Source organism: Haliotis rubra, unplaced genomic scaffold (assembly GCF_003918875.1).
Source record: "Haliotis rubra isolate DU_JTF1 unplaced genomic scaffold, ASM391887v1 Scf278, whole genome shotgun sequence".
NCBI classification, from domain to species: domain Eukaryota; kingdom Metazoa; phylum Mollusca; class Gastropoda; order Lepetellida; family Haliotidae; genus Haliotis; species Haliotis rubra.
This window is the reverse complement of record NW_025766869.1, coordinates 205,655-230,063: the sequence shown is the minus strand read 5'-3', so window position 1 is coordinate 230,063 and position 24,409 is coordinate 205,655. Positions and strand designations below refer to the sequence as shown.

The 24,409-nt window shown below is 38.0% G+C and overlaps 1 protein-coding gene across 1 annotated transcript; it reads right to left on the bottom strand.

The window, feature by feature from the left end:
• Positions 1-2,549: 2,549 nt before the first annotated feature.
• Positions 2,550-24,260, bottom strand: LOC124281004 (pleckstrin homology domain-containing family B member 2-like). The gene is made up of 6 exons (XM_046717015.1): positions 24,128-24,260; positions 21,186-21,240; positions 16,651-16,796; positions 15,427-15,533; positions 10,576-10,799; positions 2,550-5,527 (listed from the first exon to the last, which is right to left on the bottom strand). The coding sequence occupies exons 2-6, from the start codon at positions 21,229-21,231 to the stop codon at positions 5,355-5,357; spliced, it is 696 nt and encodes a 231-aa protein (XP_046572971.1). The 5' UTR covers positions 21,232-21,240; positions 24,128-24,260; the 3' UTR covers positions 2,550-5,354.
• Between the last annotated feature and the right edge of the window lie 149 nt (positions 24,261-24,409).

The following is a 24,409-nucleotide window of genomic DNA, read 5'->3' as shown; positions in this document are numbered from 1 at the left end:
CATCAAGCAACTCAGGGAGCATGACCATCCGATCCCCTTAGTCGCCTCTTACGAGGATGGGGATGAAGACTACCGGTGGTCCGATTAATTGAAATAATCGAAGATTGGTCGCAGTGACTATACGACCAAGCAATCGATCATGTTTTCTCATAATCGAACACAAACAATTCTGGAACACTTGTTTTCATAAACAATATATTTCACAAGGTTGGTTTTATCCGTTACATTTCATAAGCACTACAAGCTCGTTCCAAGTCATGATTGAATATATCTTAAAGACTCTTTTGTTTAAGAATATATCTTTAAAAAATTATGTTCCTTACATACTTGTCATCCTTTAAAGATATGAAATTTTGCACAAAAAAACTAAAGAACTACATGTTGTTTTTCCTTATTTGAGTATTAACAAAAATAACCAGGAACATTTCATAAATGACGATAACCAATTATTTTCGATGATTGATCGGTTGTAATGAACCAATCATCAATTATGAGATTTTAACCAATTCCCAACACTAATGAAGACCAAATCTAACCCTGATCTTCACGGGTCACTATTTAGGTACCGGAGCTGCATGAGACCACGGACGGTTGTGGGAGTATGGATATAATCATAGTTAGCGAACATTGGGCACCGTGTCGATGTTAATTGTGAGTCGATTTGTTTCGGTTGAGGAAGTTTTAACGTAATATTTCCACCAGTGATGTTAGCCGACTGAAGCAACTACAAACCAAGAAACAAGGTGAAACGGAGTTAGTTGTACTGTAGGAAACTGTACTAGGCAATGACAACTGACCTGTATCGTGACGTCGGTTACCAAGGGAACGTTTAATTACGAGGGGGCAGTCTAGAATGGCGTAGTGACGTCAATACAGTGTGATCTGATACACCTTTGATCTTTTAGCGAATCATCTTAGAAGTAGAAATAATGTGGACCCATGAGACCGCCTTTTGCATATTTAGTGCATGCAAGTCAAGAGCGACAAAAGAAATTATACACAACATCGCTTAACAACAGGGTAATCAACAAATTTTGTTGAGCAAATTCTATCAGCACTAGTCTTGGGTGTACATTTAAAAAATGTTGAGACACTTTCGTAAGGATTTCAAAAAGTGTCACAACATTCTTGCAAAGTCTCATCATAGTTACAACATTTAATTCCCCAGTAAAACTTTCAAAGTAACTGGGCGAGTGAATATGGTTTTACGTCGCTTTTAGCAATATTCCAGCAATATCACAGCGGGGGACACCAGAAATTGGCTTCATACATTGTACCCATGTGGGGAATCGAACCCGGGTCTTCGGCGTGACGAGCGAACGCTTTGACCACTAGGCTACCCCACCAACCGCCCAAAGCTCTCAAAACGTTTTAGGATCGACATTTCAAAATTGTATGACTTTTGGACAGAAATACTGTCGGATGCAAGTCCCAATTTTGGCTTGTTCCATGTTGTTTTAAGTAACAATGGATTTCTTTTTGCATGTGTTTGTGTACAGTGTCACTGGTGAGGCAAGATATGATCTCTGTCTTGTCAACACCTGCTATCATCTCTGACATGCGTCCACACGCCAGTGTTTTAGTCACAATCCTCCACGGCTTTCAGCTGATGTCTTTTGAATATGGGGAAGAGTTTTGTGGATTTAAAACATATGAAATAACATGAACATCGGTCTTCAGCAATGGTTGTAGCAAGAGGCGACGAACGGGATCGGGTGGTCAAGCTCACGGACTTGGTAGATGGATGTCATCGTTGCATAGATCGATGCTCATGTTGTCAGTTACTTTATTGTCCGCATTTGATATATACTGTCCGCCGTTGTATAGCTAAACATTGCCAAACATACAGATATTTTGTGATAAAAGAATTTGGTATAAGTGACACATCAAATATTGCCATATACAATGTTAATTAAGAAAAACAGCAGAAAACAATGCATCAGTTCTAACAACTAAACATGCCCATTCCTGCTTTGTTTAGATTTGGTCATCAGCCCTGCCTGTCCTAAAAGGAAACTAGCGGGATCAGGCCCCAATTTCTCGAAACAAACTTAAGGTTTTACTCAAATTTCAAACTGAGTTTGACAACTTGAAACAGCTGAATTTCAACTCAACTGCATTTTTAAAATAAAAAAACCGAAACAATTTAAGTAATCTACCCACCAAACTTAAGTTGTCTGCTGTGTTTGAGTTTAATATCAATTTCAGTTCATTCTGGGAAATGCATTTTCTCAAATTGGAGTAAAAACTCTAACCTAAATCAAAACTCAGACTTATTAAGTTTGGTGGTCAGGCTCATGACTTGGTTGACACATGTCAGCATGTCCCAATCACTTAGATCGATGCTCATGCTATTGATCAGTCTTTTGTCTGGTCCAGACTCGATTATATACAGACAGCTTCCTCCTTTGTACTAGATTCCAACGCTCCCTAACAATCAATACAAACAGAGATGTATTACTGGGCCAAGGGGAGACAATTCTACAAGTAAACACACACAGGACCATCAACAACAAAAGACGTTTTGATTTAAAACAATCAACAATATAAACATTAAATATCACATTTTATTAACGTTCAGTTATTCACAGAGACAGAAATGATTTATCATCACAGAATATCTAAGTACATCAAATAACTGTAATGGCTAACTTAATAGAAGTAATAGTGAATAGTCACGCTTTACACAAAAATAAGGTTATTACTTATTCAAGGTCATGCTATGGAACAGTATTTCTACCTCATAATGGACCATGTAGAAAATGTATATACAAGCCTGGAAGAGGAATTTCATTTGTCAAGATTAATCCTGAACCCAATAATTACCATTATTTCCACACAGAAATGAACATGTAATCATTAAACATACATTTGGACCTTCTTTCTTCTAATAAGGGCAAACAATTCATTTAAATTTCAAGGCAATAATGCAACAATCTCGCACATTTTGTTAGGTCGGAGGGCATTTAGAGAGTTGTAGTTATATTTCTGACTGACTGAGTTTAGTTTTACGCCGCTTTTAGCAATATTCCAGCAATATCACGGCTAGGGACACCAGAAATGGGCTTAACACATTGTGCCCATGTGGGGAATCGAACCCGGGCCTTCGGCGTGACGAGCCAACGCTTTAACCACTAGGCTACCCCACCGCCCGTAGTTATATTTCAGCTCCCGAGGAATGAACTGACACCATGGTTAGGATTTTGTTGAAGATACTTAGTAAAAGAGATAGAAAGTTTCTACTCGATGCTGGTATCACCAAGATGTATTGTGGCCCCAAACATGCATCCAGTATGCACAAATGTAGAGAATGGAAGCAGAAAAACAAAACACAGCATCCTAAGGGACACAAAATACTATGCTTAAAGAGGAGCTATGGGCATTATCGATCCATCAATATCTATACTAGTATATACACTAAGACATATACTATAACTTAGCCGATTTCATCAATGACTCATTTTGTAAATGGACATCATAAAACGTCAGTTGAAATGACAATATATAGTGAATTTCTTGACAAGGCACAGAATTATTTTTAAAGTCTGTAAGATAAAAACTTGAATATGTAACAAACTGGTGCTATGCAGATAATTCAGTAGTACCTGAAGAGAGGTTAAATCTTGACTAGACTCGTATGTCATTAGTATTCAAATCATATTCTTTTACCACAATTTGGTACCCTTTTCTAGCCATGCCTAACCAAACCTCCTGACTAATGGTTGGGGTGCTTACTAATCAGCAATACGATCTCGAAAACATTGAACCAACAATCACGTGATTCAGCATTCACAAGGGAGGGAAATCTGCACAATGAACTATGGCGCCTTAGCAACCTTTTGTCAAGGAGAATCATATCTATAAGGGGTGCGCTATCAAGCTGTTGTTAGAATCTGATTACACTGAGACCGAAATACTACATAATACAACAAGGTGTTTCAATTAATAAATGCATTCATTATGAAGACAAATTTATAAAATTGCACATTCCAAGTACTTGAAGTCAAGACAAGATTTAAGAGTGAGCGTGTATGGTTTTACGACGCTTTTAGCAATATTCCAGCAATATCACGCTGGGATATTGGGTTTGCAACACAGAAAAGATTCACCACCATGTGGGGAATTGAACCCGGGTCTTTGGTGCGACCAGCGAACGCTTTAACTACAAGGCTACCCCAATGCTACCCAGATTAAAAATCTCTCCAACTTGAATAACATTTGACAAAAATGACAGAAAGAACACAATATATTACACATATGTGTAAAAAGAAAACCAACCCAAAATACCAACATTTCCATCACCATTAATCAGTGAACAATCTATTGGAAAGTGTATTGGTTTCTGACAGAAAAATACACTACTAAAAACATCCATGAATAACTTTTCAAAATAACAGTAAAATCATTAATCCCCCCAAATAGATCATATTCAGCGAGGGGGCTCTGATGTTGTTCTTTATGTGTTGCCAAAATCAACAGTCCAAACAAAGAGGAGAAAACATACAATCATTTGAAAACAAAAACATATATGAGAATACATATTACAAACTGTGAAGTAAAAAACAAGCAATTTTGTTCCCGAACATCTGTGTACCGGTACTTCTTTCGCTAACTACAAAACTCAGCATGTGTGTGTGTGTGTGTGTGTGTGTGTGTGTGTGTGTGTGTTGTAAAATAAATAAATATCATTTCATCAAAGCCTAAAAATGTTTTTATAAATAAAATTTTAATGGTTCTCTGACTCAGTAAAGGCCACTTAAAGAAATGAAAAAAGAAATGAAGAATAATTTTTACATCAGTCAGCCATGTTATGCTTTTATATAGAAAAAAAGACCTGTGACCCAAATGATTAATAAATGTTAAACATTAAGCTGGAATTTGAAAAAAACACACAACAATTTGAATATAAGGTGTTTGTCTATCATACATCATGATACAAGGCAAACTATTCACATGTGAATAGTAAACACATCTTCATTTTTCAGCTAATTTAAGCAACCATAAGCCTGTGATTAGGCACATATCTTTTGCAAGGCATATTTTTTTTTCATTCCACTAAATTTTTCAATCATACAATTAACATGGGATAAGACATTTAAGAAATGACTACAAGTATTTCATATGGAAATCGGGGTGCTGTTGTGTTTTCATGAGTATGTGTAGAAAGGGGCATAACTCTTTCATATGTATAAATTAAACTTCAATTTGACAATGAAAATTATTTTGTTGTATGGCACATATTAATGAGTTTTATTTGTACACAGTATAAGTGTTCATCTCTGTAGTGTATCCGTGACCAGAACACTCGACTGAACATCAACTTCGGTATCGGAACATCAGACTGACCATCACCTTCACCACCAAAACATCGGTCCGTACATCATGGACCCGAGGGCAGCACCAGCAACAACACCCATCGCCACGTCAGTTCCATCATAGCCGTGACGGTGGTAGCGATTACAGCGGTAGCGGTTACAGTAGTCGTAGTCGTCCATGTATACCACGTTGGGCCCAGGGTTAGTCACAACTGAAATGAAAGTTGTCCTTATTCACTGTATGCTTATACCTGGGCTGGTCACAACTGCAACGTTAAGTAGTCATTATTCACTATATTTGCAATTAAACACCACTAGACAAAATTATTTACATATTACGAGATATGCGTAATTCAATATTGAATTGTTGACACTATATTTCTAAAGACTGATCATGATCAGAACATGAACGAAGGTTTTTGGTTTGGCTTATGTCCTCAACACACCAGTTTGATACTGATTTCAGTCTCACTAGTGAGTGAGTGAGTTAAAGGTCACATGCAACGTAAAACACAACTTTGCAGATTCTGATACCTTTAGGTATGGACTTAGAGTAGGGCTTCAACGGGTACTCGAGTACGGGTCAGGTTTACCTGGACTCGAGGACTCAATAAGGGGAGATAACTCTAATCGGGTTACGTTGTCAGACTGTCTGTCTGCCTTGTGCAAAGCGGCTGTTAACATCTGATATAAGACATCGTTTGAGAAATTGAGACTTCACTTCTTAAAGTGATTAGGTAACTATATTATTGCCAATTGACAGAGAAGGAGAAGGATAAAAAATTAAATGTATGGGCGTATTTCGATTTGGATAATGAAAAGAAAAAAACAAATGTCGTCTGTGCGGTACATCACTGAGTTATGCAGGGTAGCACAACCAGTACCATGAAAAAGCAGTTGTCATGTGAGGTGAGGTGAGGTGAAATTGGGTTAACTTTGTGCTTGAGAATATTTCGCTCATATGACGACGTGCATGCGTGTGTATGTGTATGTGCGGCTGCTTGTACTAGCTCAGACTTAAGCTGGTTTTATAGTGCTAGCCCACTGAGATACCATGCCGCAGTGAAGCATGAATACCCCACTCAGACACATTATACTGACTCCGAGCCGACCAGTCCTTGTTGTACCCATTAATGCCGAGCCAGGTAGAGACCAACAAGTACCATATTTTAACGTCTTTTGGTATGACGCGGTCGGGGATCGAACCCGCGACCTTCCGCTCTCCGGGCGGACGCTCTAACCACTACACCACGGAGGTGGTCCAGTTGTCATGTAAACACCCAAATACTAATTCTGACCAGCCAAAGCGAAAGCAGGCCACCCTTGGGTCATTTGGTAATTTGGGAATGACAAAACCTGTAGATAGAAAGCATGCTCGTCACACAGAAAGCAATGCTCATGTGCGTTCACGACCTTCGACCACTAAACATTGTGAACGGTGACGGTTTTCGTGCATTCTGTGCCGAGTTAAACCCTAACTATAAAGTCCCATGCTCAACCACTCTCCACAATTACTTGCATAAGACTTTTAATGAAGCTAAGTCAAAGCTAAAAAACAAACTTCTAGCTATTCCATATGTTGCCCTTACCACAGACATGTGGACAAGCATAGCAACAGAGGGCTATATTACGGTTACGGCTCACTTTCTTAGCAGTTGGGTACTTGAGTCGTGTGTGCTCGCCACACGGAGTGTGGAGGAACGCCATACGGGTGAGAATATTGGACAGATTTTAAATTCTGTGCAGGAGGAATTTGGAATTGCTAAAGTGGTCGGCCTAACTACTGACAATGCGAGCAACATGTCTCTGGCGGCAAAGACAGCAGGTTATCCTCCTGTGAGATGTTTCGCCCACACTCTTCAACTAGCAGTCCATGATGGTTTGAAACTTCCTTCTCTTGAGCATGTGCTGATGTTTGCACGTAAGCTGGTAGCGTTTTTCTCAAAGTCAACTCTGGCAACTCAACAACTCAGAGAACATCAATCAAAGCTTGGTAAAGCCCCCAAAAATGTCATTACCGACGTGGTGACTCGTTGGAATTCTGCCTATTTCATGTTGGAACGTCTGGCCGAACTCCACACAGACATCGTGGCTGTGCTCCATGACCCGCTGCTGAAGAAACACAAGGGATTGAGATACACACTGGAGTTTGCTGGAATACCTTGTGGTGGCACTGAAGCCACTAGTATCCGCCACAGAAGTCCTTTGCAGCGAAGCGTTTCCAACATCTTCAGGTGTGTACCCTCTTCTGTTTGCGCTAGTCAACAAGCACCTGAAAGTGTCAGACTTGGACACGAATATCATTGCAGACATGAAGACAACCATCGCATAGGGGCTGGAAGGGCGTCTTCTCAAAGACGAGTTTTGGAAGAGACCTCAAATGATTGCAACGGCCCTGGACCCTTGTTACAAAAATCTGCAGTTCCTGACAGATGATAAAAAAAGTGACATCGAAAACCATATTATCGAGTTGATGAAACGCAACAACACACGTCATCCAACAGAAGAAACTCCTGCTTTTCATGTGAAGGAGGAACCAGAAGAAGGCCCAGATTCGCCAGCAACAACACCCAAACAGCCAAGCAAAAAGTTCAAATTTTGTGAGAATGACAATGCTGTCATTCCTCTTGGATGACATAACCGAAATCGATGATGACGAGAACCTTCACAAAGATGCCAGAGCTGAGTATCATGATTATCTGTGTGCCCCTAACATGCTGCCTGGGTTGTCAACACTAAAATCGTTAACTCTTGGCTGGTGGCGGGAAAATGCCAACTTATTTCCACGAATTGCAACATTGGCTCAAGAACATCTTTGCATACCCGGTACAAGTGTACCATCTGAGAGAGCTTTCTCTACCGCCGGTCTCACGATCACCAAACAGCGGGCATCACTTGATTCAAGCACAGCAGATGCAATCATCTTTCTGAATAAAAACCTGAGAAATACTCTACAAACCTCGTCCACGCGTCAACGTCGTCTTGTCCACCAGTGCCAGCAGTCACTATAAAGGTGGAGCCGGTTAATCCCATTCCTCAGACAGTGTCGAGTGAGTCTGGTGTAACTAACATCACTCAACCGCCACTTCCGATCTCCCACATATGTGTTGAAGTCTTCAAATTCAGAAGCTATTTGCTTATTGACTTTCGAGTTTAAAAGTTTCAAAGTTTATAGTGACATTGTTGATACAGCAAGTTAGAAGATGCTACACTTCAATGATATGACTGACAATCTACCAGTTACACAGGCTGTCAAATTTTGTCAGTGAACGAGATTACAAGGCTCTACTCTCGAGTTTAATTGGCATTTCTTACGTTCTTTCAATTTCCTTGACATTTGTGAAAACGTTAGAGACGTGAATGATTTATTTGTTTATCTGTTAAAAGTTAATGTTAACTACTTAGGTTGATATATTTGAGAAAATATGGAAAGTTGCATTCGATCAGTTAAAGTGTGTCTGAGATTGTACTGAGTGCGGGGTAAAAACTAAACTCACTCTGAGATTGTAATGATTACTAATGTTCACAGCACTACACCGCCTAAGGACTTAGGCATTTCTTATGTTTGGTTTGTTTATTAACAACTGAACACACAGGCAAACTAACGCAACTGTCTTGGCGCAACAAAGCAACATGACCAGTCTTACCACCCAATGCTAACGAAATTATCATAAATCTGTTGCGCAACTCAGTTGCGTTAGTTTACCTTGTGTTAATGTGGTTAACATGAGATAAGTGATTCATTTGTTTGTCAATATCCTCTGATGTTCAGATACCTGAGTGAACTTCTTGAATCTTGATACTGTTAATTAAACATCTTGAAATGTAACGAACGTGTTGATCTTTTTGTTTCATATGATCTCTTTCAGAGTACTTAGTCATAATTTATCACTTTAAACAATTCAAAACGTAATTTTGAAAGCAATTATCAACATTACACAATTGCCAGTAAATAATTTTGAAAGGAATTGTTAAAGTCCATCAATATCAATCAAAATTCTTCCTTATAACTGTCTCTTATTCAATGGATTGCGGTGATTGAAAGTGTTCATTTCATTGGTTTTCCATAATTTACTAACAGCCAATGGCTGATTATGTGCAAACAATCTCGTAAATGCTGAACCCAAGGTTCAGACGAAAGCGCAAAGTAACACGTCGCCCATAGTCCTGTCGTAAAAGCTAGTAAGTAAGTAAATTATACATGAAATCAGCATCATGAGTATGCATAATCAAGCATATGTTTTTTATTATTTTGTGGTCTTTGATTTTACATTATTATAACAATGGGAAAATGTTAAGCATTCACTAAATTCCCCAGAGCAGCAGCTGTGCACTTTACAACGTGAATAGGTTCGCAAGCGGAGATTTAATGTGTATCGGGCAAATAAACCAACCAATGTAAGTCTCCGTTACCCTTGAGTGCATGCCCACCTGCCTGTCTGCTAATGACAATATTCAATACACAACTGGACCACATATCCACCCACATCAGGCTATACACCATAAACAAACGTGCTTCGTTTCTCTGAGGAAGTAAACCCAAGTACAAAAAATATTGCACTTTTGATTTGCAAATTGTACGTCTTATAATTTTGTTTACAAAATATTGTTTTTTTTTGTTTATTTGTTTTTTCATGGTCAGCAATGTATATTATATGTCATGAAAAAGTGATAAAGTTCAACTCTCATCCAATGGGAAAAGATCATTCCAACACGCAGCCGCCAGTCTCTGGAAAAACTTTCCCACTCACATCAAGAATGCTGAATGTTTGGACACATTTAAATCGTCTCTAAAAACCCACTTTTTTCGTCTTGCCTATTACTAGACTTTCTATGTTCAATTGTCTCTCTGTAAATAGTTTTAACTATTATTTTGTCTCCTATAGTATTGTAGCGCCATGAGCGGGTATTAGTACCTGGATATAGCGCTGTATAAATACCCACATTATTATTTTTATTATTATTATAATTATGTTTTAATTATGTTTGGTTTTTTTGGTTGCATGTGACCTTTAAGTTTTAGGCCGCACTCAGCAATATTCCAGGTATATGGCAGCAGTCTGTAAATAAACGAGTCTGGACCAGACAATCCAGTGACTGACAGCATGAGCATCGATCTACACAATTGGGATACAATGACATTTGTGAACCAAGTCAGCGAGCCTGACCATCCGATCCCGTTAGTCGCCTCTTACGACAAGCATGGGTTACTGAAAGTCAATTCTAACCTTGATCTTCACGGGTATTTAGTCTCACTAACCTGTGGTAGTGGTTCCATTAGGTCCCTGGATGACGGTGCCGGGCTGGTAGACGGTCTGGCCGAGGGCTCCGTTGTACATGACATGTCTGGTCTGGCCAGGTACCCCAGTGTACAATACTTGACCAGGGTAAGCATAGCTGGAGTTGGTGGCCATCGCGGGGTAGGGGGGTGGGGGGCTTCTCTGTCCCATCACACGGGCTTCCTCCAGGGCAATCTGCCACGCCCTGTTGGAGAAGGAAGTGTAACAGTAAACTCTGGGACTCAACTGACAGAACAATTCTTGAGACTGGTTTATAGGTAGTGCTGGTTATCGCCCAGAACTAGTTCTAGGGGTGTTAAAATACACTTATCTTGCTGGGAATTTTATGAATAACAGTACATATTATTATTTCACACAGAAAAATTAAATCATGATAAAAGTTATTTACAGAAGAAATACTCTTTTTCATACAAATCCAGTAACAGGATTTTTTTCATCACATCTCTCGAGAATATGATTCTCATTCCTCCTTTTCTTTTGATATACTAGTTCAAACTGTTTCTGAAAACATGTTTACAAATCAAGAACTATATCAGCATAAATGAATGAGGTGTTTTACTGTTCTTCATGTGATTACATGAAAACAATGGATGTTTATTGCGTGTGCGACAAAGAAATGATACATAGTGAAGAAAATAGCCCGCTCCGTATGTATGTGTTAATTAAACAAATTCATTTGGAATTAAATTCAATAATGGGTCAGTTAATTATACAGCAGAAAGTTCACTGGCCACAACAAAATTGACCGCCTTCGGGTGTAGTGGTTAGAGCATCCGCCCGGAGAGCGGAAGGTCGCGGGTTCGATCCCCGACCGCGTCATACCAAGACGTTAAAATATGGTACTTGTTGGTTCCTGCCTGGCACTCGGTATTAATGGGTACAACAAGGACTGGTCGGCTCGGAGTCAGTATAATGTGTCTGAATGGGGTATCCATGCTTCACTGCAGCATGGTATCTCAGTGGGCTAGCACTATAAAACCAGCTTAAGTCTGGGCTAGTACAAGCAGCCGCACATACACACACACGCGCATGAACGTCGTCATATGAGCGAAATATTCTCCAGCACGACGTTAAATCCAATTTCACCTCACCTCAAAAAAAAATATTCCCAAATGCCTTGTGTAAGTGAAAATTTTCAAAAGACCTGCTGTTATGTAACTATGGTGCACAATGGTATATCTAAGATTACCGCTGTATATTACCATAGATAAGCTGATTTCATAGATAAGCCGAGGCCCTAACTTGACCCTTACAAGTAGCATCAAATGGTATTCCGTACACAAACAAACCCACCTAGAAGCACAAGTACTGGTAGATGAGAGTCGTGATGTGGTCCTACACGCAGCCAAGTCGGACCACAAGACAACTTCATACCAACTGAGTTATTGATTTCCAAAATCTGCTTCCTAGTTAGTCACCAAACATGGCGCCTTTGTGGCTCAGGTGGATATGGAGTCGAAAAGGTCATGAAAGGTCATGAAAGACAAACAGTTAACAGAACTTGCTGTAGGTTACGTATTTAAACGTGTTGAATCCAAAACTATACAAACACCAAATTAATTACATTTTGTATATAAAATGTATAAAAATGGCTGATTAAAGGACAAATGGTAGATTTAATTTTGATAAGCAATTTACAAAACAGGGGTGGAAATAACCCATTGCCCGACGTCCTAGTCCAGTGCTTTTTTCTGTCGGGCAAGCAAATTTGTATATCACGCTGTACCGGTGTCCATTTGACTTTCCAATGTTAATTATGTTGCTTATTTAAAAAATGAACAGGAAAATCAGCCGATATAGTGGAAAAATTATCAGGGCAAGTGATTTTACATGTGCCACTTATCTGGAGTACACTAGCAATTTTAAAGTTATTTCCACCCCTGCAAAAGCATGAAAAATGCTATTCACATGGTCAAATAGAAGGTAAACTCTGTGAGGAAAAATTGTTATAATAAAATCTCAGATTTTACCCTTATTTACCAACCTTTTCACATCTCTACCTGATCCATCTCCTGAATTTTTTAAATGGGTGAACTCCTTGTTGTATTGTTTTATATGGTATGGTAACAGAGATAGAATAAAAAGAACTATGTTGATTCACGACTATGAGAAAGGTGGATTGAAAATGGTGGATATTTTATCATTTTGTAAATACATAAAAATACAATGGGTTAAACAACTACTTTCCTCAAAGGGTTTATGGGAACACCTTGCCCACTGTGATTTATATCCCTTTGAAAATGTTAACATATGATACTTACAAAAAGAATAGAATTAGTAAATTTAGCCAAATCCTGATGAGTCGAATCGCTGGGGACCAAGTAATAAATTCGACTTATCGATGTATTCGAGACATAGGTACGTCTATGAGGGTAGAAAAAAAGATGATCCAGTCTTAATTCCTCAGCCTAAGCATTTGTTTATCTAATGATTTCCATATCACTAATAGGGGCACCTTATCAGTTCCAGTCTGATTAGCACAGACAGTGATTTCCGTAAAATCACTAATCTGCCTTTTGAACTCACCCATCAATGGCGGAAAGGTGTGAGCCACGCTGGTTTGTTAATTGGATCAGTTTGCTACACCAATATTAATCAACTTCTCATTGACTGACTTTGGCTTATGTATACAAGATTGCTGTTGTTTGAATCTCATGGGACCAAATTTCCTTCTCGAGTCATCGTGTGTATTTATGAGACGAATTTGTGTAACCGGTATTCGAATAATGACAACTATAAAAGGGAATGGTCGGGACCGACAGGTACTTCGATTTATGCATAATATTCGAGACACCGGCATTCGACTCAACGGGATTTGACTGTATGTTGATTCACGACTATGAGAAAGGTGGATTGAAAATGGTAGATATCTTATCATTTTGTAAATACATAAAAATACAATGGGTTAAACAACTACTTTCCTCAAAGGGTTTATGGGGACACCTTGCCCACTGTGATTTATATCCCTTTGAAAATGTTAACATATGTTACTTACAAAAAGAACCGCTGAATAGAATTAGTAAACTCATGAAGAATAATTTCTGGAAAGATGTTATAAGACATTTGAGTACATTTAAAATTAAGGAAATCCTCCACGAAAAAACATATTTACAACTTCCAATAATTAATTTCATTCCACACAAAGACATTAAAGTGTTTTCAAATTGGTTAAAACGTGGTGTAAAAGCAATGAGATGTTTGTTTACAGATATAGGTGAATTAACAGATTTTAAAACTCTTAAAGCCAAGTTTGACTTAAGTGGTACATTCTTGCTGTACCACAGACTTTTAAAATATATTCCTAGAATCTGGATCGACAAGATGCGAACCTATCTCAGTAATGAACACAAGTAATGAACACAAATAGTGGATTCTCAAAATTTAATCAATAACTTAACTTAATCCAGTAAAGATGCTAAGTTCATTTACTGCCAAATATGTGAAGATGTACAAAATAATCTCTCTGAACTTAATAATAAATGGGAAATAAAACTGAATATGCCTGTAACTGAAGATTATCTTTCCTGCTGTTATAAAAATAATCAATTATGTACTGCAGAAAACAAGCTACCGGTACAAAATTTCCAATAAAACATTTTACACAGAATTCTAACAACCAACTCTTTCCTATTTAGAATTGGTCACATAGATAATGATTTTTGCAGCTTTTGCAAGGCTGAACGTGAAACGATAGAACATATTTTCTGTTTGTGTGATAGAGTGAGTGCACTCTTGACTAGCTTCACTACCTGGTATAATTCTAGTACAAATGAAAATATCAATATTGCTAACAGGGCGATTATTCTTGGAGACCCCCACAAGAGTATTCTGATCAATCATCTCTTTCTGGTAATAAAAGAATATATTTATATTTGTAAGTGTAGAGAAAGTTCTTTACAATTAAATCTTTTTATTGAAAGAATACAATACTATTGCCGAATAGAAAAATATATTTTTCAAGAAAGTGTTTCATGTACACAGAAATGGTCTGTACTGCAATTTGATCAATAAGTATTAATTTAAACTGTTTGAATGTTTAAAGGTCACATGCAACGTAAAACACAACTTTGCAGATTCTGATACCTTTCAGTATGGACTTATCGAAACAAATCATCAAATATGCAAATTCAACTTATAAAGTTGAAAAATAACGAGATGAAAAAACCCGCACGAAAATGTAGTTCAAACGATTCACCAACTTTCCCCAAGCGCTTGGGGAATTGAGGTGGTTTCAACAGCTGGGCTGTAATACATAGCACATCATAGCGGTGAAATAGGTTCGCGGAGCTTGGAAGCGGGTTGTCGGTGAATATTCGGTGAAAGCTTTGGTGTGAGCTATTTTTCTAATGTTTTGTTGATATATTTCACACAGGCATGAGAGCTTTTATATGTTATTACAGTAGATTACCGATTTAACTGTTTATATAATTGCATTTGTCTATTTCACCACACATTCTTCTTACCGAGTCACTTTCTCAGTTCGATACTTAAAAGCAATGTCATTATTTAGCGTCGACAGAATTTCTAACTGTGATATAGATATGTCGTTGTCACAGACAAAACTCAATGTCTGTTTTATTGACACCTATGTGTCTGCCTGCCCGTCTGCTAATGACAATATTCAATACACAATTTCAATCACTGACCACATGCAATTTGAACTTAACACCTATGAGGCTATACACCAGAAATGGGTTTCACACATTGTACCCATGTGGGGAATTGAGCCCAGGTCTTCAGCGTGACTAGCAAACACTTTAATCACTACTCTACCCCACCACACCAGATGTTAGGTAAAACAAGATACATACTTCATATCGTCCGAACTCTCAGCACACAGTCTAAGCTCTTCATTCCTCATGTCCAGAGCAAACAGACATCCCTTGGACATTCCTTCTGGGGGAGTCACATTGTTGCACTGAAACAAACAAATACAATACATTCTGAAAAGACATTGATGCAAAAAACACAGTCAAACATAGCTGTGTCAAACAACACAGTCAACCATAGCTGTGAAAAACAACACAGTCAACCATAGCTGTGTCAAACAACACAGTCAACCATAGCTGTGTCAAAAAACACAGTCAAACATAGTTGTGTCAAACAACACAGTCAAACATAGCTGTGTCAAACAACTTCGATGTGTGGAGCTTATAGTTGTCTTGAACAAACAGTCTCATCCCTGGGAATTCCTCACTTTGTGATCAGTTTGCAGTTGTGTTGAACATCAGATATCTTGTAGTGTTTACGTAGGTCCAGGGGTGGAAATAACCCATTGCCCGACGTCCAAGTCTAGTGTTTTTTCTGTCGAGCAAGCAAATTTGTATATCACACTGTTCCGGTGTCCAGTTGACTTTCCAATGTTAATTATGTTGTTTATTTAAAAAATCAGCAAGAAAACGGTGAGTATAGTGGAAAAATTATCAGGGCAAATGACATTACATGTGCCACTGTACCGGATTACAATAGCGATTTTAAAGTTATTTCCACCCCTGAGGTCCTACCAACTTTGCCACTATGGTGTTAGACTGTACATGCCTTATTCTTCTCCAACCCAAACTGAGAGCCCAAACCCCAAACCTTTCTGTCAATTTATCTGTGCCTTTTTAACACTGCACTGATAACACTTCAGCAATATGACGATGGTGTGCAAATATTTGAACCTGGACCAGATAATCCTGTGACAGATATCTGTATTGACCCACACAATTGGGTTAAAACTAACAAACAATCTATAACAAGCTCAAGAGGTTGGGTTCCCCGCATAAATCACAGAAGCTGCAAAACACCCCCTATTTCTACTTACCTGGTCTGATATAGTCTTTGATTACTTCCTGTGAATGATCAAAGAGGCGTAAACGACCCAGTAATGGATATAATGAGAACTTCATTGCGAAGGCCCACTTAACCAAGTAAAGGACCCTGATTACCTGATCAATCGCTTTTGACAACCAGCAGGGGTTGCTAAGGACCAGATCTAACTCAAATCTCTGGGGGTGACACATAAGTATGACTGCCTTCTTCCATCAACCTACCTCAAAACCAGGCTTAATCCTCTGTACTCGGGTTCTTACGACAATTCTCTCTTCTGCCCGGGGTTCATCAGGGCTCTCGAAGTACAAGAGATCTCCATTAGTACGGAGGACGAACCAGTTCCTCTTCCAGCGATGAAGGATTGAACCTGTTGAACACACCAAATAGAGCTGAATCCCTTCATAGCAGGCACCTGAACCCCATTAGGTGCTTACTTTCAGCTTATATCTGGCTCTTGTTTTCTTATCATAAATCAAGGTTTTTATTTCAGAAGTATTATTACATTGTATTTTGATGTAGCATTAAATGCAGTAATATAATACCAAGCTTAAAAGTGACTTCCTCTTTGCTGATTATCAGTAAAATACAAGTTTACTCGACAAAGCAATAAAATCAAAAGTATTTTTTATATCAAGTTGCAATGCCAATTTATGAAGATTATTGACAATGTACTGCACATTCTAAGATGATTTACTGGAAGATCCAAAGCGCCGTTTGTACATTATCAGACGATGATCATGATAATGGGCTTCAAACATTGAAACCATCTGGATAATCAAACTCTGGCCTTTGGCAGGATGAGTGAACACTTCAACCGCCTCTGGATAATCAAACTTCAACCGCGAGGCTATACCACTCCCCCTTAGACACCCAAGAGCATAGTACAGGCCTAAATAGTCGGTCTCACAGTCCCTGCATTATTTTCCTTCCACCTAGACCTTTCTGCAATGTTAAACCATTAAACATTGTTAAATGAATCAAAGTCTACAATTCCCCAGGTTCTCAATCTCACTGGGGCTCCTTTTTAGTTTAAAAAAGAATAATCTCTCTCTCTCTCTCTCTCTCTCTCTCTCTCTCTCTCTCTCTCTCTCTCTCTCTCTCTCTCTCTCTCTCTCTCTCTCTCTTTCAATCTCTCTCTCTCTCTCTCTCTCTCTCTCTCTCTCTCTCTATATATATATATATATGTATATGTTACAGGGAATGTGTGAAACCAGGGATTTCACGTAACCCCTGAAAGAGTCAGTGATTTCATGAAATCCCCAAAATTTCCCAGGATTTCATGAAATTACTGAAATATTAGCTCAGGGATTTCATGAAATCCCTGTAAGCCCTTATTGAAATAGAGAACACCAAATTATAATGCGAGTACAGAGTATATCCTGATAAAATTCATTTGTTGGGACAAGATAGCCTGTTATCATACAAGCTATTACACTTCAGTAGCACATTAAAACATTTACAAGGTATCGATTTACACTGGTTAGGACAACGGTTACATTTCTGGAAACCCTGACCACCACAATTCGACTCGAAAATCACAGCTGTGTGGAGAAACAGTCCATTGTCACATTATTTGTAGAAAGAAGACGCTGAGGACATACATGAAATATGTGCTTTGAAAAATACCTTTTCCTTCCCAAACCCATATCCCAAAGCTCTTCTTCAACACCGGGATGATGTGTATTCCAAGTTATTTCTATGAATGGCCTAGTCTGTTTAAACCTAAACGTCTATTTTCAATAAAGAAAAGTAATGATGCTATATCACTGTAAAATGTTGAGCCATTCCGTACGGAATTATGAGAGACATTTGTGCCACAATATACAGAGTATAATATATGAATATTAACAAGAAAAAATTGTGTCCAGGGACACGGATGCCCTCGCTGACATTCATAAGACATATAAAGATCAATAATTGAACAAAATTCATGAACAAGTTCAATAAACATCTATGCAACTATGACATGCACACCTTTCGAGTCTCAATGAAACACATGTATAAGCTTAATCAATTCTGTTGAGCAGTTTTTGTGGAGAAGTTGATAGACTTCATCCCCTATAACACTATATTCAGAGAGAAATTCAACAAAATTTATGCAAGTTTAAATGGCATTAAAATTGGAAAAATAAATAAAATACAAAATCAAAATATGAGATGCACACCTTTAGAGTTCCTATAAAGCACATGTGTAATCTAAATGAATTCCATAAAGTAGTTTCTGAGGAGAAGTGGATAACGTACACCCCCTGTTGGATGGAACAAACACTGGCTGAATAGAACAAAATTCAACTAAGTTCAAACATCTGTAGAAGTGACAAAATTAAGAAATTGGATGAACAAGGTATGAGATGCACACCTTAAGAGTTCCAATGAAACACACGTAGAAGCTCAATCTATTCTTTTGAGCAGCTTTTGTGGAGAAGTGGATAGACTTCACCCCCTACAACACTATATTCAGAGAGAAATTCAAAAAAATTGATCTAAGTTCAAATGGCATTAATATTGGAAAAATGAATAAAATACAAAATCAAAATATGAGATGCACGCCTTTAGTGTCCCTATAAAGCACATGTGTAATCTAAAAGAATTCCATAAAGTAGTTTTTGAGGAGAAGTGGATAACATACACCCCCCTGTTGGATGGAATGAACACTGGCTGAATAGAACAAAATTCAAGTAAGTTCAAACATCTGTAAAAGTGACAAAATTAAGAAATTGCAAAAAAAATTAAGAAATGCACACCTTTAGAGTCCCTACAAAAGACATGTAGAAGTTCATTCAGTTCTGTTGAGCAGTTTTTTGTGGGGAAGTGGATAGACTTCATCCCGTATTACACTATCATCATAGAGAAATTCAGCAAAATGTACCTAAGTTCAAATGTCTCTAAACTTACAAAAAAACCCAATAAAATAAAACAACAAAATATGAGATGCACACCATTAGAGTCCCAAGAAAGCCCATGTATAAGTTCATTGAATTCCACAGAGCGGTTATGGTGGAGAAGTGGATAGAATACATTCCCTGTTTCGTACGGACGGACACCGAGGGTAATCCTATATGCCCCTGCCATATTTATGGCGGGGGCATAAAAATGCAATAATAAGGGTACAAGTTACATTAAGAAGATATATACAAATTTGCAGTACGCTTTTTAAGAATACTAAGGCAGGTTTTGACAGATACACATGGGCAAGCTAGAAGAAAACTAACTTTTTCAACATACCCAGATTTTAAAAAAAACATCTAAAAGACTTGTACATTTAGATAAAAGTGGCAATCGCTCATCAGCATACTAAGGACAATGCAATAAAACATGACACTCATCTTCAATAAAATCTTTACAGTTTCAATTCTAAGCGGTGCTACCGCACATGTAAACAAATCTAGTGCTTTTCTCATAGAGCGAGACATTACAATTAACATAAAAATCACTTCCAAAATCCACCTTTAAAGTACAGTACGTGTGTAACTTATTACCTCCCCTACCAGTTAAACTACCAACTTGTAAAAGGTGCTGTTTCCATTTATAAACGAAATCGCTAAAAACAACCTCTGTAACTTTTGAAACTACAAAAGGAATATTGATACACAGCGTTGGTATCGTTATATCAACAGCCAACGACAAACTATTAATCATAACAATTAGATGCACTAGTGTAATGCCGCGATAAGACATTGGGTCTCTCGGGTTGTCAGGTCCAGACTCAGGGGTAGGGGTAATGATCCCCTGGGGCCAGAAGGAGGGTACATGACCAGTCTCATAACATGTAGAAAACAGTTTATGAAGATAATCTATACAGATGTCATTTTTTAAAACATCAACTGGAATATTATCAGTGATTTCCCTCTCTTAGCTTGACTTAGTGTCATCAGTAAATAGTCAAAGTTTTTAACTCCTAAGACCTAAGGGATGAAATGAGACTCAACAGTAAAGTTTTAAGCTACAAACATTAACTTCACACATTCACTGATATCCTAACAGGGCATGTGTGTAATGGAACACCATGAAAATCAGTAATTTCATGAAATCCCTTGAAACTTTAGGGAATACATGAAATCCCTGGGGTTCAGAGTGATTTCACGAAATAACTGAATCTTTCAGGGATTACGTGAAATCCCTGGTTTCACACAGTCCCTGTAACATATATATATATTCAGAGACTAAACCTTAGTCTATGGCCTATAGCTTGATGCTAATTTTTGTGCAGTAAGCCCCTGTGGTATCCTCCCTTTAGTTACATGTGCCATTAGTTACACTCCCTCATACAAACAACTTTAGAGATGATTGCACATCTTATCTCCTTACCTTGAGAGTTTAGAATGGAATGACCCAGACAAATAAAACAAAGCACTATAAGCACTGGACTAAGATTGATCAAAATATTTAAAAGAATATGGACAAACCATATTGAATCCAAGGAAAAGACAAAATAACATGCACTGGACAAATATGAATAAGACAAAGCACTATAGAATAAGACATCCGAAAATGAGGTTTAGCCTAGCTTAATCAAGTGTCCGATGGCATCAAGTAATTCTATCGGTGATTTGGCTCTCTGCCGGAGTTGGCCTTTAAATCTCTGGATCCTGTTCTCTAGCTCCCTGTCTAACAATTGGCAATTTCACACTGTGTAACTACATGGGAGACAACCGTCCCTGTAGTACAGACTTGATCATTTAGAGGTGCCTGTCATAAAACTAGCACACTGTTGAGCGTAGAAACAAACAAACATGATCTAAAGCAAAACACTTACTTTGTCTGTGAAGCCAACCAGCTTTTGCTATCTCAGAACCCTCCATGACTTCTTTCTGTGGAAAGAAAAATACTTTTTGAAATCAGGAATTTTGAACCGTTCTACCTCCAACACCACAACCTGTGAAGATCCGGGTTTGAATTGATCTTCAGCAATCCATGCTTGTCGTAAGATCGGGCTGACTAACAGGATCATATCCCAACTGTGTGATCGTCAGGCTCACTGCTGACTTGGTTGACACAGCCATCATATCCCAACAGGGCTGTGCTAGATCGATGGTTCATACTGATGATCATAATTGGTTAGCATCATTTATGAAATGTGTTAATGCACACAAAAAATAAGGAAAAAACATGTAGCTCTTTGGGGATTTTTTTGGCAAAATTTCACATATTTAAAGGATGACTAGTATGGAGGAACATAAATTTCTTAGAGTCTTAAGATAAATTCAATCATGACTTGGAACGAGCTTGTAGTGCTTATGAAATGCAACAGACAAAACCAACCTAGTGAAAAATAGTGTTAATGCAAACAAGTGTACTAGAATTGTTTGTGTTCGATTATGAGAAAACATGCGACATGAGTCACTACGACCAATCTTCGATTATTTCAATTAATCGGACCACCACTACTGAGTGCAGCATAAAACTAAACTCATTCACTCACTCCATCAACACAATGGCCATGGGGAACTCACAGAAACACTCATAAACACCATGACAGGAATATGTTTGATCGACTATAGTTATGTAAATTGCTATTCATCGTAAAACCTGCTGTGACTGTATTGCATTGTTTCTGTTCAGATTTAGTGGAGGGCAGAGGTGTGGTAGGTATGATTTCATTTCTTTAACAGAATGCACCAGGTTTAACCAAATGAATTGATCAGGTTGCACCATCAAAATATTGCCAACACCATGTTTAAAACTGTGACTACGTGTCCCAGGCCACCCAGCTGTGAAATGGGTACCTCGTAAGGATGGGAAAGCCACATTAACTCGGTGCGCCTAGTGGCTGCAAGAGTTGTATGGTCCCCAGGGAGTTGAGATTGATAATACATTGTGCCATTTGAGGCTGACATCCAATGATCGAGGGGGAAAATATATAAATATGTGATTCCTTATCCACAGAATAAGGGGGATTTTCATAACCAACTTCACTATCTCCAGAAAAATCCACATTACTAATGTTTGGAAGAATTTTATGATACATTGTTGCTTTTTAACTGAAATTTTTATTAATAAATATATTTCTTTTCTGCAAGATCAACTTGTCCACCATTAATAGTGATGTATTACACAGTGCACGGCTTCAAATAGAGCTTGATTTGCGAGCCATGGCACAAAATATTAAATTGAATATTTTTAGCTTGCCCTGGCTGCACAACTGAAATTATTACAATAATACCACATGATCTATTTAATGGAAAATAAAATCCAAACTTACTGCCCTGCAATATTTAATAATTTCTTTAATGCAAGACCTGTCGAGAATTTTGAACAATGAACATTAATGACTGACTTGAGATGCAATATATATTTATCCATGCCTGAATTCTATATGTTTGCGATTAGTTGATGTTCATTTCTGTGCCACCTAAAACCCTGAAGAAATTTACTCAAATGAACTATGTGTTGAAATGAAACTGTATTTAAGATGCAGTATACGGTAATGTCAGATCCAAATTCATAATGTTGTATAGAAGCTGTGTGCTAGATGACAGTCTGAAAACAGATATAAATCCAGGGATATAAATCAATTTCACAAACAAAAAAAACACATGAACCACTATATTGTAACTATATTTACATACTGTGTTGTTTTGGATAAACTTTCTGTAGCGTTTTTGTGAAAATGATGCTATTCATGCCTTTACAGTCAGCAAGTATGCCAAGGCCATACATGCACCTGTTATCAAACTACCACCGTCTGTATCGCGACTGAAAAAAACTAACAGATTTCACATGGAAAATACTAGATAATGAGACGTACACAGAAAAATTATTTGACTACAAGTTTTGCTAAGCAAACATCTTTCATAAAACATTTGAGCTTACATATCCGTACATACACATGTCTGTATCACTATCAGTAATAGGTATGCAGATGTGCTGTCATTATCGTCAGGCATTAACATATGTCATTGAGTTTTCAAAGACTAAAAATTTGAAAAAATGTAAAAAGTTTCCTGCGTATGTTTTATTTTCTGAAACACGAAGAGCCTTCTACTAATAGCCTTCTTCACACCTAAACCTATAAATTGCAAACATGATAATAAATGGATACTTGTCTAACCCTACCGATTGTAAAGGGGTGATGGATCTGAAAGGGTTATACCTAACCCTAATGATCTTAATGAGGAGACTGATCCAAATGGGCATCTAATGGCTAATGATACACAGGACCTGATACAGTTCGGCATAACCTGAACGAACACAACGCAATATACACTGTGTGTTGAAGAGTCACGCGGTGTAGATGTGAAGCAAGAATAACCAGTCGGCGGGTTGAAATAATATATTAATAATAGCGCTACAGTCAGCAACGCACGGTATCCTGTATTCGTGCCAAGACCTGTGTCCACTTAGCATGATCATGACGATAACAGGTTAATTTCATAGTCATGATCATATGACACAGTGGCCATTGAAACGAACCATCACCAATGACGATTAACTCAACAAATTGCTATCTCTCAGGTTATGGCTAAATGATATCACTCTCTACGGATCTGCTAAGATGATATACAACGCATGTTTTGTTTCTAAATAAAAAAATATTTGAAAGACATAAGGAATTTTTAATTGACACAACATGAAACTTCGAAGTGTTGAATCGGTGGTAATAGAGCAGCAGACGTCATTAAAATGATGACAGTGCCTGAAAACAAACGACAGTCTATCTCTCAAACGAATCGGTATAAATGAATATAAATGTTTTACCTGATCAATTAGGAATGACACCCTAATCTAAATTACGTTGCTCCAAACACCCTTGACAGACTTGTTTTGATTTCCTGGTACCAAACGGCGCATGTGCGAAACCTTATTGACATCCGGGTTCTCTTATACTGGTTGGCTCTCCCTAGAGCGTTTGCCCTCTTCAAAGCTTCGTGCGGATATTTGCGTTCGTGAGCTTTCGTTTTGGGAGACAAAACCCAGTTAAGAACAACTAAACCCGCCCAACGCCAAAATGGACGAGGCATCTGTACTCAAAACGGTCAC